The sequence below is a fragment of the Coregonus clupeaformis genome, unplaced genomic scaffold (assembly GCF_020615455.1).
Source record: "Coregonus clupeaformis isolate EN_2021a unplaced genomic scaffold, ASM2061545v1 scaf0139, whole genome shotgun sequence".
Lineage (NCBI taxonomy): Eukaryota > Metazoa > Chordata > Actinopteri > Salmoniformes > Salmonidae > Coregonus > Coregonus clupeaformis.
In genome coordinates this window covers 330,694-342,867 of record NW_025533594.1, presented here as the reverse complement: position 1 = coordinate 342,867, position 12,174 = coordinate 330,694, and the positions used below count along the sequence as shown (strand labels likewise).

The window sequence follows — 12,174 nt, the reverse complement described above, 5'->3', positions numbered from 1 at the left end:
TGTGTGTGTGTGTGTGTGTGTGTGTGTGTGTGTGTGTGTGTGTGTGTGTGTGTGTGTGTGTGTGTACTGTGCTAAGGGGCTACCTGTGTGTGTGTGTGTGTGTGTGTGTGTGTGTGTGTGTGTGTGTGTGTGTGTGTGTGTGTGTGTGTGTGTGTGTGTGTGTGTACTGTGCTAAGGGGCTACCTGTGTGTGTGTGTGTGTGTGTGTGTGTGTGTGTGTGTGTGTGTGTGTGTGTGTGTGTGTGTGTGTGTGTGTGTGTGTGTGTGTGTGTGTGTGTGTGTGTGTGTGTGTGTGTGTGTGTGTGTGTGTGTGTGTGTGTGTGTGTGTGTGTGTGTGTGTGTGTGTGTGTGTGTGTGTGTGTGTGTGCGTGTGTGTGCGTGCGTGTGTGTGTGCTAAGGGGTTTGTGGTTTGAGGGGTACTTGTATCTGTAGGTGCCTGTTCTCAGCAAGAGAGGAGGGACTATGGAAATAACCACAAGAGCGCTGGTATAACAAGGCCCCCTGAAAGCTGAACATTTCAATGCTGATTCTGTATCCTAAAAGACAATTCATCTCCATTACAAGTTGCCATTGGACCAACATATTTTGACATCATGGCAAGACACAAGATCCTAAGCTTTACTGTGATGTATTTCATCCAGGCTTGGACTTTGGGTGTGGACTCCAAGATGGTAAGAGAATAAACTATTTAGAGAGAGAGAGCGAGAGAGAGAGAGAGAGAGAGAGAGAGAGAGAGAGAGAGAGAGAGAGAGAGAGAGAGAGAGAGAGAGAGGGAGAGGGAGAGGGAGAGGGAGAGAGCATTTAAATGCATTTAAATATATAAAACCTTTCCTCTGTTTTACACGTGTTGCCTGTTTTTCCCCTCCATATTCTCTGAAGGTTCATCTCCATCAGCCTGGACTGAATTCCAGCATACCCTTAGACATGGTCCCTAACTCTGTTGACGACGTGTATAACGGCTGCACTGAACAAATGTACAACAAGGTGCGGAAGGAATATCTTCCAAATGAAAACAGAAATGTAGCGATCTTCAATGAATCCTGGAAAAAGGCAGCAGGATGTGCAAAAAATGTGAAGGACCGATTCAAAAAGGACAAGTCCAAGTACAATTCTAAAGACAAACTTACACATGATCATGTCAAGGCTATCTGTGCTTACACAGGAGGTCAAAGTAAGATGTACCCAGTGTTCAACCAAGCAGTCCGGACCAATAGAACAGAGTACACAACCTCCTTCCAGTTCCACTCCCTGCATTTCCTGCTGACTGACGCCATTCGCCTCCTGAAACTAAACCAAAAGACCTGTCACACCACATACCGGAGAACCAACTTGGAGTTTGTCGGTAAAGTTAACAAAATAATCAGATTCGGCTACTTTGCCTCCAGCTCTTTCCTAAAGAACTTGACACATTTTGGAGAGAAGTCCTGCTTTGAGGTAAAGACATGTTTTGGCGCTGATCTGAAGTCCTACCCAAAAATGGGGAATCGTGAAAAGGAGGTGTTGATTCCACCGTATGAAGTGTTCAAAGTTACTGTCGTGCTGAAGAAAGAAAATGATAAAAACCTTTGGTGCGATGTTGTGTACAAACTAGAGAGTATCAAACCCCCCAAGAGTAACCTGAATTGCAACATTTTTAAGAAGCCAATTATTAATTAAGAAAAATCTATGTTGATCTTGAGTAATTGTCCCTAAAGAGGATTTAAATAAAACAGCCAGACTGCTTATCCTTCTTAAAGTAAATAAAGCCAAACAATGTGTTTTCAGTGTCTGAAGCTTTTATTGTATTACGTTTATTTGTTCATTGTTGGATGTTACATACAAACCTCATCCTGACTACCTGAAATAGTGATTATTAAGATGTTTGTACTAGCCTGTGTATCAGACTCCATAGGAGACTTTAAAATACTTAAATGCCTTCTGCAACTTCTGGCAAAATGAATAAAGAAAATCAATGAGCTTGACTACAGTACGTCTAATCCTTTTTATTTGAACTTTCACTGTACTACATTTAGACAAACTAATGTTACAACATTAAATGGGCCACTGATTAAAATATAATATAACATACCACAAATTGAATTGTCCAATAAAGTGATACTGGAAACTACCAATTGTTGGGGGGAATATTTACTGTCATTTCTTTCTTAGTGCAGCAATAGCAAACAACGGGTTACAAACATTTCAACAAATGACTAAATATTACCACTAGCTTCAACTTCACAAAACGCCCCGCCCGGATTGGCCCACAGGCATCACCAGCTGATTCTCTTAAGAGGTGGGGCCCCGCCCCTGCCGTCCTTGATTGGCTTCGAAGTTTATACTAGGGGCCTCAAGGTTTACCGTAGTGCTGTTTTCCTTATTCCCTGATAGCTGATTAATTGGTTGGTTGATTGATCGACTGATCGATAAATCAATTGATTGATTATTGGTATATTGGCTGTTAGTATTCCAGGCCTGAATCAGTCCCTGATTAGAGGGGAAGGATGATGAGGAGGTTTAAGGGTCTTTCTGTACTGTTACTATGGGGAACCTTTTCTCAGTATCAGCAGTGCTGCTGCTGGTGTTGGTCATGTTCACACATAGCTCAGTATGTGTGAACAAACAATTCTCAGAAGCCATGTGGTGTTTCCTGCCTGTGTGTGAGTGTGATTGTGAGTGTGTGTTTGTGTGTTTGTGTGTGTGTGTGTGTCAGTGTGTGTTTGTGTGTGTGTGTGTGTGTGTGTGTGAGTGTGAGTGTGAGTGTGTGAGTGTGTATTGTACTTTTGTATGTGCACAAAATGTAAGTGTAATTTCTCAGAAGCACAGAGGAGGGGCTGTGACTACCTTGAAGACAGATACAGCATCTTGAAGACGCCTGGACTTCATGCAAAGGTATGTTCTATTCCATTGCTTCCCTCAATGCAAACCTGAGAGCACACAAACTCCAAGTGAAGAAGAGGAATGTTTGTTTGTATCCGTTTACACCTGAGATGGATAACCCTCCTCCTGGAGAGCTATTGTGTGTGTATGAAGGCTTTTGTTCCAGCCCTGCTCTAACACACACTTTACATTTTAGTCATTTAGCAGACACTCTTATCCAGAGTGACTTACAGTTAGTACATTCATCTTAAGATAGCTAGGCAGGACAACCACATATCACAGTCATAGTAAGTATACTTTTTCTCCAAAAAGTCGTTATCAGCAAAGTCAGACCTAGTAAGGGGGAAAGTTAAGTGTGAGTTCATTAAAGATCTTTAATTTGTAGGGGGTGGGAGGGGTCACTGTGGGATTATTTAAGATACCTTTTGAAGAGGTGGGGTTTCAGATGTTTTTGGAACGTGGACAGGGACTCTGTCCTAGCTGTCCCAGCTTCAGGGGAAAGCTGGTTCCACCATTGGGGTGCCAGAACAGAGAAGAGCTTGGACTGGGCTGAGTGGGGAGCTGCCCTCCGGTAGGGATTGGAGGCCCAAGAGACCAGAGGTAGCAGAACGCAGTGCTCGGGTTTGGGTGTAAGGTTTGAGTATAACCTTAAGGTAGGGAGAGGCAGTTCCTCTTGCTACTCCGTAGGCAAGCACCATGGTCTTGTAGTGGATGCGAGCTTTGACTGGAAGCCAGTGGAGTGTGCAAAAGGAGCGAAAGTTGAATACCAGGCAGGCTGCAGCACTTTGGAGAAGTTGCAGGGATGTGATGGCACAAGCAGGGAGCCCAGCCAACAGCGAGTTGCAGTAGTCCAGATGGGAGATGACAAGTGCCTGGATTAGGACCTGCACCACTTCCTGTGTGAGGTAGGGTCGTAACCTACTGATGTTGTAGAGCATGAACCTGCAGGAGCGAGTCAATGCTTTGATGTTTGCAAAGAAAGTTAGGGTGTTGTCCAGGGTCACGCCAAGATTCTTTGCACTCTGGGAGGGAGATACGGTGGAGTTGTCAACCGTAATGGAGAGGTCTTGGAGCAGGCAGGCCTTGTTGAGGTTGAGTTTGAGGTGGTGGGCCGACCTCCAAGCTGAGATATCTGCCAGGCACCAGGGTGTCAGAAGGGGGGAAGGAGAAAAGTAGTTGAATGTGATCCACATAGCAGTGATAGGAGAGACCATCTGAGGATATGACGGAGCCAAGTGACTTGATATATAGAGAGGAGGAGAGGGCCTAGAACCGAGCCCTGGGAGACAGCAGTAGTGAGAGGATGTGGAGCTGACACAGATCCTCTCCACATCACCTGGTCGGAGATGTCCAAGAGTGTGCTGAGCCTTAGACGCCCAGCCCTGAAAGGGTGGAGAGGAGGATCTGATGGTCCACAGTGTCGAAGGCAGCGGACAGATCTGGGAGGATTAGAACAGAGGAGAGAGAGTCAGATTTGGCAGAGCGGAGAGCCTCCGTGACAAAGAGAATAGCAGTCTCAGTTGAGTGAACCATCTTGAAGCCTGACTGGTTAGGGTCAAGAAGATTTTTCTGAGAAAGATAGAGAGCGAGTTGGTCCACCACAGGAAAGGAAGACCCAGAGTTACCTCTGCTGCAGAGGATACGTTCATTAGAGGCAACTGCACCTCAGATTGCAGCCCAGATAAATGCTACACAGAGTTCAAGTAACAGACACATCTCAACATCAACTGTTCAGAGGAGATTGCGTGAATCAGGCCTTCATGGTCGAATTGCTGCAAAGAAACCACTGCTAAAGGACACCAATAAGAACAAGAGACTTGCTTGGGCCATGAAACACGAGCAATGGACATTATACCGGTGGAAATATGTCCTTTGGTCTGATGAGTCCAAATTTTAGAATTTTGGTTCCAACCGCCATGTAATTTTGTGAGATGCAGAGTAGGTGAACGGATTATCTACGCATGTGTGGTTCCCACCGTGAAGCATGGAGGAGGAGGTGTGATGGTGTGGGGGTGCTTTGCTGTTGGTGATTTATTTAGAATTCAAGGCACACTTAACCAGCATGGCTTCCACAGCATTCTGCAGCGATACGCCACCCTATCTGGTTTGCGCTTACTGGGACCATCATTTGTTTTTCAACAGGACAATGACCCAACACACCTCCAGGCTGTGTAAGGTCTATTTGAAAGAGTGATGGAGTGCTGCATCAGATGACCTGGCCTCCACAATCACCCAACCTCAACCCAATTGAGATGGTTTGGGATGAGTTGGACCGCAGAGTGAAGGAAAAGCAGCCAACAAGTTCTGAGCATATATGGGAACTCCTTCAAGACTGTTGGAAAAGCATTCCAGGTGAAGCTGGTTAAAAGATTGCCAAGAGTGTGAAAAGTTGTCATAAAGGCAAAGTGTGGCTACTTGGAAGAATCTCAAATATAACATATTTTTTGATTTGTTGAACACTTTTTTGGTTACTACATGATTCCATATGTGTTATTTCATAGTTTTGATGTCTTCACTATTATTCTACAACGTAGGAAATCGTAAAAATAAAGAAAAACCCTTGAATGAGTAGGTGTGTCCAATTTCTTGATGTTACTCTTTAATTCCAAGCAGATTCTTTGGTTACATGCAGAGTGCGACATGAGTAAGACATGCGCTTCCCTAAATGCAACAAAGTCAATCTGTGGGGGGTCTCTAAATATTGATAATTTGACTGACAGCAAGATACAGAAATCTTACCTGCGAAAGCATCTGAGCAAAACAGCTCCCCTCTGTCTCACTGGACACTGAGTATACAACACATTAAGAACACCTGCTCTTTCCATAACATAGATTGATCAGGTGAATCCAGGTGAAAGCTATGATCTCATATTGAATCCACTTCAATCAGTGTAGATGAAGGGGAAGAGACAGGTTAAAGAAGGATTTGTAAGCCTTGAGGGTGAATGAGCAAGACAAAAGATTTAAGTGCCTTTGAACGGGGTATGGTAGTAGGTGCCAGGCGCACCGGTTTGTGTGAAGAACTGCAACGCTGCTGGTTTTTTCACACTCAATAGTTTACTGTGTGTATCAAGAATGGTCCACTACTCAAAGGACATCCAGCCAACTTGACACAACTGTGGGAAGCATTGGAGTCTACATGGGCCAGCATCCCTGTGGAACGCTTTTGACACCTTGTAGAGTCCGTGCCCTGATGAATTGAGGGAAAAAGGGAGCGGGGAGTGCAACTCAATATCCTAATGTTTTTTACACTCAGTGTGTCCTTTTTTGCTCTCTGTGACCAACTGTCTAAGACTGTTTTAATGATCCAATCACATTCAATCAGGAAGCTGATAGAACTCAGAGGACATTGTTCCTTTATTACTTAATCTGGGCATTTGTTTTACTTATTATTATTAAACAGATGTATGCTAATAATTGATCATGAAAAAATTTTGAACCATAATCGTACATATCAAATCACATGACATGTTTCTAATAAAATAATGAAGAGTCATTTTCCAGAGTACAGTATGTCTACATCCTCTCCTCTAAATCTAAACAGAACTATTATTTGTCTTATTTTTTCTCTCTTCCTCATTCTCTTAATGTTCTTCTTCCTCCTCTATGTCTCTCTGACACTAAGGCTCTATCTCAATTAGTCTTTCCTAGATTCCTCTCCGATCTCCTCTCCTCCTATCTCCTCTCCTATCTCCTCTCCTCCTATCTCCTCTCCTCCTTCTCAACCCTATTAGAGGATGAAGTCCAAGGTCCCTCCCCTTGGAACATATTCTCCAATGTGTTTTGAGAAGGAGGAGAGGAGGAAGGATTGGAGGAGGATTGGAGGAAGTATGAATTGAGAAAGAGCCCGTTGGCAAGTCTGTAATACCACTATTTCCCCTCTATGGTGAGTTCATTTCTCACTTTAACCACAAGGTGGAATCATCATTTAACCATTCAGCACTGTAGTCAACCATCAACATAATAACTACTAGACACTACCAGTAAACAACTAGAGAGAAAGAGAGAGAGAGTTCAGTCTCTCTCCCACTCGCTCTCTCTCTCTCGCCCTCTCTTTCTCTCTCCCTCTCTCTCTCTCTCTCTCACTCTCTCTCTCTCGCCCTCTCTTTCTCTCTCCCTCTCTCTCTCTCTCTCTCTCTCTCTCACTCTCTCTCTCTCCTTCTCTCTCTCCCTCGCCCTATCTCTCTCTCTCTCTCTCTCTCTCTCTCTCCCTCGCCCTCTCTCTCTCTCCCTCTCTCCCTCTCTCTCTCTCCCTCTCTCTCTCCCTCTCTCTCTCTCTCTCCCTCGCCCTCTCTCTCCTCCCTCCCCCTCTCCCTCTCTCTCTCTCTCTCTCTCTCTCTCTCTCTCTCTCTCTCTCTCTCTCTCTCTCTCTCTCTCTCTCTCTCTCTCTCTCTCTTTCTATCTCTCTCTCTCTCTCTCTCTCTCTCTCTCTCTCTCTCTCTCTCTCCCTCTCTCCCTCCCTCTCGCTCTCTCTCCCTCTCACTCTCTCTCACCTGTTCCTCTCTCCTGTTTATGATCACCAGGTCTTCTCCTCTCTCCACACTATCCTGTCTGCTCTCCTCCCAGGATTTATTCTCAATAGAGAGGAAGCAACAGCCGCAGTGAAAGTTTTGCCAGCCTTCAGGACAGGGTTGTTCTCCAAGATGAAAACATGAATTGACTTCAACTTATCACACTGGACACTTAATGAAAGAATACAGACTTATGATCAGGTGTGTGTGATTAATGACATGATCATTTATTCCTGTAGCTTTACTCACTGCAGTTGCTTTCTAGTACCGGGTCGGACCCCCCCTTTGCCTCCAGAACAGCTACGCTATGGCGTTCAAATGTTGCTCAATTGGTTTTAAAGGGCCTATCGTGTGCCAGGAAAACATTCCCCACACCATTACACCACTGCCACCAGCCTATACCGTTGACAACAGGCAGGATCGGGCATGGACTCATGCTGCTTACGCCAAATCCAGATTCTGCCACCAGCATGACGCAACAGGAACCGCCATTCGTCGGACCAGGCAGTGTTCTTCCACTCCTCAATTCCCTAGTGTTGTTGATCGCGTGCCAACTGGAGCTGCTTCTGCTTGTTTTTAGCTGATAGTAGTGGAACCCAGGGTGGTCGTCTGCTGCAATAGCCCATCCATGACAATGACCGACGAGTTGTGCGTTCTGAGATGCTGTTCCGCACGCTACTGTTGTAATGCGCCGTTATTTGCCTTTTTGTGGGCCACGTGTTAGCTTGCACGATTCTTGCCAATCTCCACGCTCAAAGTCTCTTAGGTTGCTTGTTTTACCCATTCTAACGTTCAATCGAACAGTAACTGAATGACTCGACGCCTGTCTGCCTGCTTTATATAGCAAGCCATGGCCACGTGACTCACTGTCTGTAGGAGCGAACCATTTTCATGAACAAGGTGGGGTACCTAATAAACTGGCCACTGAGTGTTTATGACCATCCATCTAAACAATGTATTGAGTTCTCATGCTGGGCCTCAGTGGCTTCTCTCATTTTTTCACTAGTGATTTAATTTCTTCCCGGTATGGCGACCTCCTATGTGTACACAATTTTGATTAAATTTTTGGGCCTAATCATAGAATTACATATATAATTAGAATAATTTAATTTAATCTATAGGCCTAATAGTAAAGATGTGTCATTTAACTTTTAAAATATATTTTAATATTTTTATGCCTTTTAACGTGGTATAAACACAACCAGTCATGATGTTTTCATCTTATTATCAAACAATGACTTCAAAAGGCTCCTGCATAGGCTACCTGTGCACGTTACTCAGGGACGGCGTAGAGACAGGTGGTGCCATTTATTTATTTATTTTATGAATGTTTTTTTTTAAACGTGTCTATAATTGGACACACGGAGCTTCTCTTCTGTCACTCAGTCTAGAACCCTGAATAAAGCCTTGCTCACCAGAATGATGTCATAAATGGGTAGAATGATCAATGCATCATCAGCAATCTAGTTGACATCAGTGAAGTTTTCTCTGTTCTTTCTGCTTCTCCCACAGAGCGAGGACCAGGGATCTCCAAATGGCATCAGTTTGACCGGTTTTAAGGAAGTTAAAAGCTGTGAAAACGATCCAACATGTTTCCGATAGTATATCAGTTCATCTTGGATGCATATTTTATGTGGTTGAAAATGAAATACTGTCAGCTTTTATGTTGCTGAAAGAAATTGCACATTTAGTCTACACAACAGGTCCTTAAGCATGCATTTACATTCTTGCAAGATGCTGAAATAAATTATATTTCTCCACTCCTGTTCCCGAAACAAAATTAACATTTGGTCTATAATTTTACTGCGAGGAACACTTAATTCTGCAGGAGTTAATATTATAATAGGCTACATGTGAGGCCTAGAGTCAGTGTCCAGACTTCACTTAGTCCACTATTCCAACTAGGCTACTCCACTAAAATAATTCCGGCATCCACACAGTGCCAGTTGATAAATGCAAAGACACATCCCTTACAAAACACCAAAAAGTGTTATGAATGACATTCGGTTATAGTCATTAGTTAGCCCTACACAAGTCTTGTAAATTGAATTCATGTGTACACTTCCTTCTCAGTCTCGACCACGCATCTCTGCCTTGGAAAAATGTCAATGTTATCATTGAACCACACTGCATTTTGGAGCATTTATTTGCTCATTTTTCTTACATGCAGTAAGGATGAATAGTGTAGTTTTATTGGAATCTATGTTTTAATTATTGTGATAGGCTCATGTTTTACCAGTATGGCGTACCCCCACTATTTATTTTGCTGGTACTCAGTACCAGACCATTCCGGATTACTTTCACCCTTTGTACACTATGCTCCTAAAATAATCTCTCTCAGTCTGTAAATGGTTTCTCTCTTTAGTCAGGATTTTGTAACTGGTCTGCAGCTTGTCTCTCTCTTCAGTCAGGTTGTTGTAGCTGGTCTTTAGCTGGTCTCTCTCTTTAGTCAGGTTGTTGTAGCTGGTCTTTAGCTGGTCTCTCTCTTTAGTCAGGTTGTTGTAGCTGGTCTTTAGCTGGTCTCTCTCTTTAGTCAGGTTGTTGTAGCTGGTCAGTAGCTGGTCTCTCTCTGCAGATGAGTTGTTCTTATAGTCTAAGAAGCTCTTAGCGACCCCATCATCTGTCACAAAAACAAAAAAGTGTCTCATTGAAATAGATAATCACAAAACTGCTGGTGAATTGTAGGAATTCAAACTCAAAACTTACAGTAGACAGACAGGCCTATGATCCCAGCCAGTAGGAGAACACACAGCAGCCCCAGACACACTGCAGCAACTAGGAAGGGTCTCTTCCCTGAGCTACCAGGCTCTGTGGATACATTAAAAGATGTGTATAGTATATTTGTGTGTGTGTGTGTTTGTGTGTGTGTGTGTGTGTGTGTGTGTGTGTGTGTGTGTGTGTGTGTGTGTGTGTGTGTGTGTGTGTGTGTGTGTGTGTGTGTGTGTGTGTGTGTGTGTGTGTGTGTGTGTGTGTGTGTGTGTGTGTGTGTGTGTGTGTGTGTGTGTGTGTCTGTGTGTACCTTACCTGAGTGTTCAGGTTGTGGTGTGGTCCCTGGGGTCCAGTCAGAAGACGTGGCTGCATTTTCATAGATGGGCTCTTCATTTACATAAATGTTGTCTCCATTATGAAACTGATCCCCTAAAACACACTGTCTTGCCCTAACAGCTTCATTGACATAACCAGTGGCCCCAGACATCTCCATAGTCTACCACTGTCTTGCCCTAACAGCTCCATTGCCATAACCAGTGGCCCCAGACATCTCCATAGTCTACCACTGTCTCTCTATGAGAGCTGTCCAGTTAATTCTGTCTGGCACTTGCTATTTGTGATGATGGACAGGGAACTATCATACCAGGAAGATATAGACAATAGAGGGGAAGTGGAGAACAAAGACTAGAAGTTGACATATATTAAATATCATAAGTAACAGCTCCAAGTTTCCCAAACTCCCCCTTCCTTTCACCTTTCTGCTGATGTACGTTTGACATTTTAGTCATTTAGCAGACGCTCTTATCCAGATCAACTTTGAGTTAGTGCATTGATCTTAAGATAGCGAATTGAGACAACCACATATCACAGTCGTATTAAGTACATATTTTTCCTCAATAAAGAAAGTCAGTGCAAATTCAGTGCTAGTAGGAAAAGTCAAGTGCAAGGTTGTTGTTGTTTGGGGAGGATTAGACTGAAATGTCTTATTAAACCTTTTACTGCAGTGGGCTAAATCAGGGTCACACTTTCTTGGTAGTCTTAAAGAAATCTACTTTGAAACAAAAGTATACACCTCACACACATGGTTATGGGCTTACAAAAAAGAAAACACCTCTACCATGTCAGATATAGAGTTGAAATGTATTTCATTTTGAGTTTGCATCCCAATATTACACTTTATATACATCACAGAAGACTGAAATATAACAAAACCGTTTGACATAGAAACACCAGATTCCGGGCAGGTTTTTAGAAATAATGTCTATCAATTATGAAATTATGAAAAATATATATAATTCCACCCATGAGGCCACTAAATAATTTGACTGCAGAAAAGCGCTACAATACTATTTGAAAAGATAGGGTTTCAGACTGTCCTAGCATCCGGGAGAAGCTGGTTCCACCATTGGGGTGCCAGGACAGAGAAGAGCTTTGACTGGGCTGAGCGGGAGCTGACCTCCTGTAGGGGTGTGAGGGCCAAGAGACCAGAGGTGGCAGAACGGATTGCTCTGGTTGGGGTGTAGGGTTTGAGCATAGCCTGAAGGTAGGGAAAGGCAGTTCCTCTTGCTGCTCCGTAGGTAAGTACCATGGTCTTGTAGTGGATCTGAGCTTCAACTGGTAGCCAGTGGCGTGTGTGGAGGAGCGAGGTGACGTGGGAGAACTTAGGAAGGTTGAACATCAGGTGGGCTGCGTTATTCTGGATAAGTTGCAGGGGTTTGATGGCACAAACAGGGAGCCCAGCCAACAGAGAGTTGCAGTAGTCCAGATATGATATGACGATCGCCTGGATTAGGACCTGCACCGCTTCCTGTGTGAGGAAAGGTCGTATTCTATGGATGTTGTAGTACATGAACCTGCAGGAGCGAGTCACTGCTTTGATGTTTGCAAGGAACTACAGAGTGTTGACTGTTTGAGAGAGAGGGAGAGAGAGAGAGAGAGAGAGAGAGAGAGAGAGAGAGAGAGAGAGAGAGAGAGAGAGAGAGAGAGAGAGAGAGAGAGAGAGAGAGAAGGAGGAAGTTATGTCACTGTAGGCTGCTGTATGTGTTACAGTATGTTGTCATGGCGATGTTAAAAACATTTTTCTCAATCTAGTGACT

General features: G+C 43.9%; 1 protein-coding gene across 1 annotated transcript; it reads left to right on the top strand.

The window, feature by feature from the left end:
* The first annotated feature begins 518 nt into the window (after positions 1 to 518).
* LOC121562119 (NAD(P)(+)--arginine ADP-ribosyltransferase 2-like) lies at positions 519 to 1,797 on the top strand. Its single transcript, XM_041874490.2, has 2 exons — positions 519 to 670; positions 879 to 1,797. Exons 1-2 carry the CDS (start codon positions 593 to 595, stop codon positions 1,653 to 1,655), a joined length of 855 nt encoding a protein of 284 aa, XP_041730424.2. The 5' UTR covers positions 519 to 592; the 3' UTR covers positions 1,656 to 1,797.
* Positions 1,798 to 12,174: the final 10,377 nt, after the last annotated feature.

Bases quoted from the DNA above. Each gene is read 5' to 3' on its own strand.
- LOC121562119 (XM_041874490.2), top strand. From the start codon at position 593: ATGGCAAGACACAAGATCCTAAGCTTTACTGTGATGTATTTCATCCAG. The intron at 671-878 runs GTAAGAGAATAA...TATTCTCTGAAG, and splicing joins TGGGTGTGGACTCCAAGATG to GTTCATCTCCATCAGCCTGG.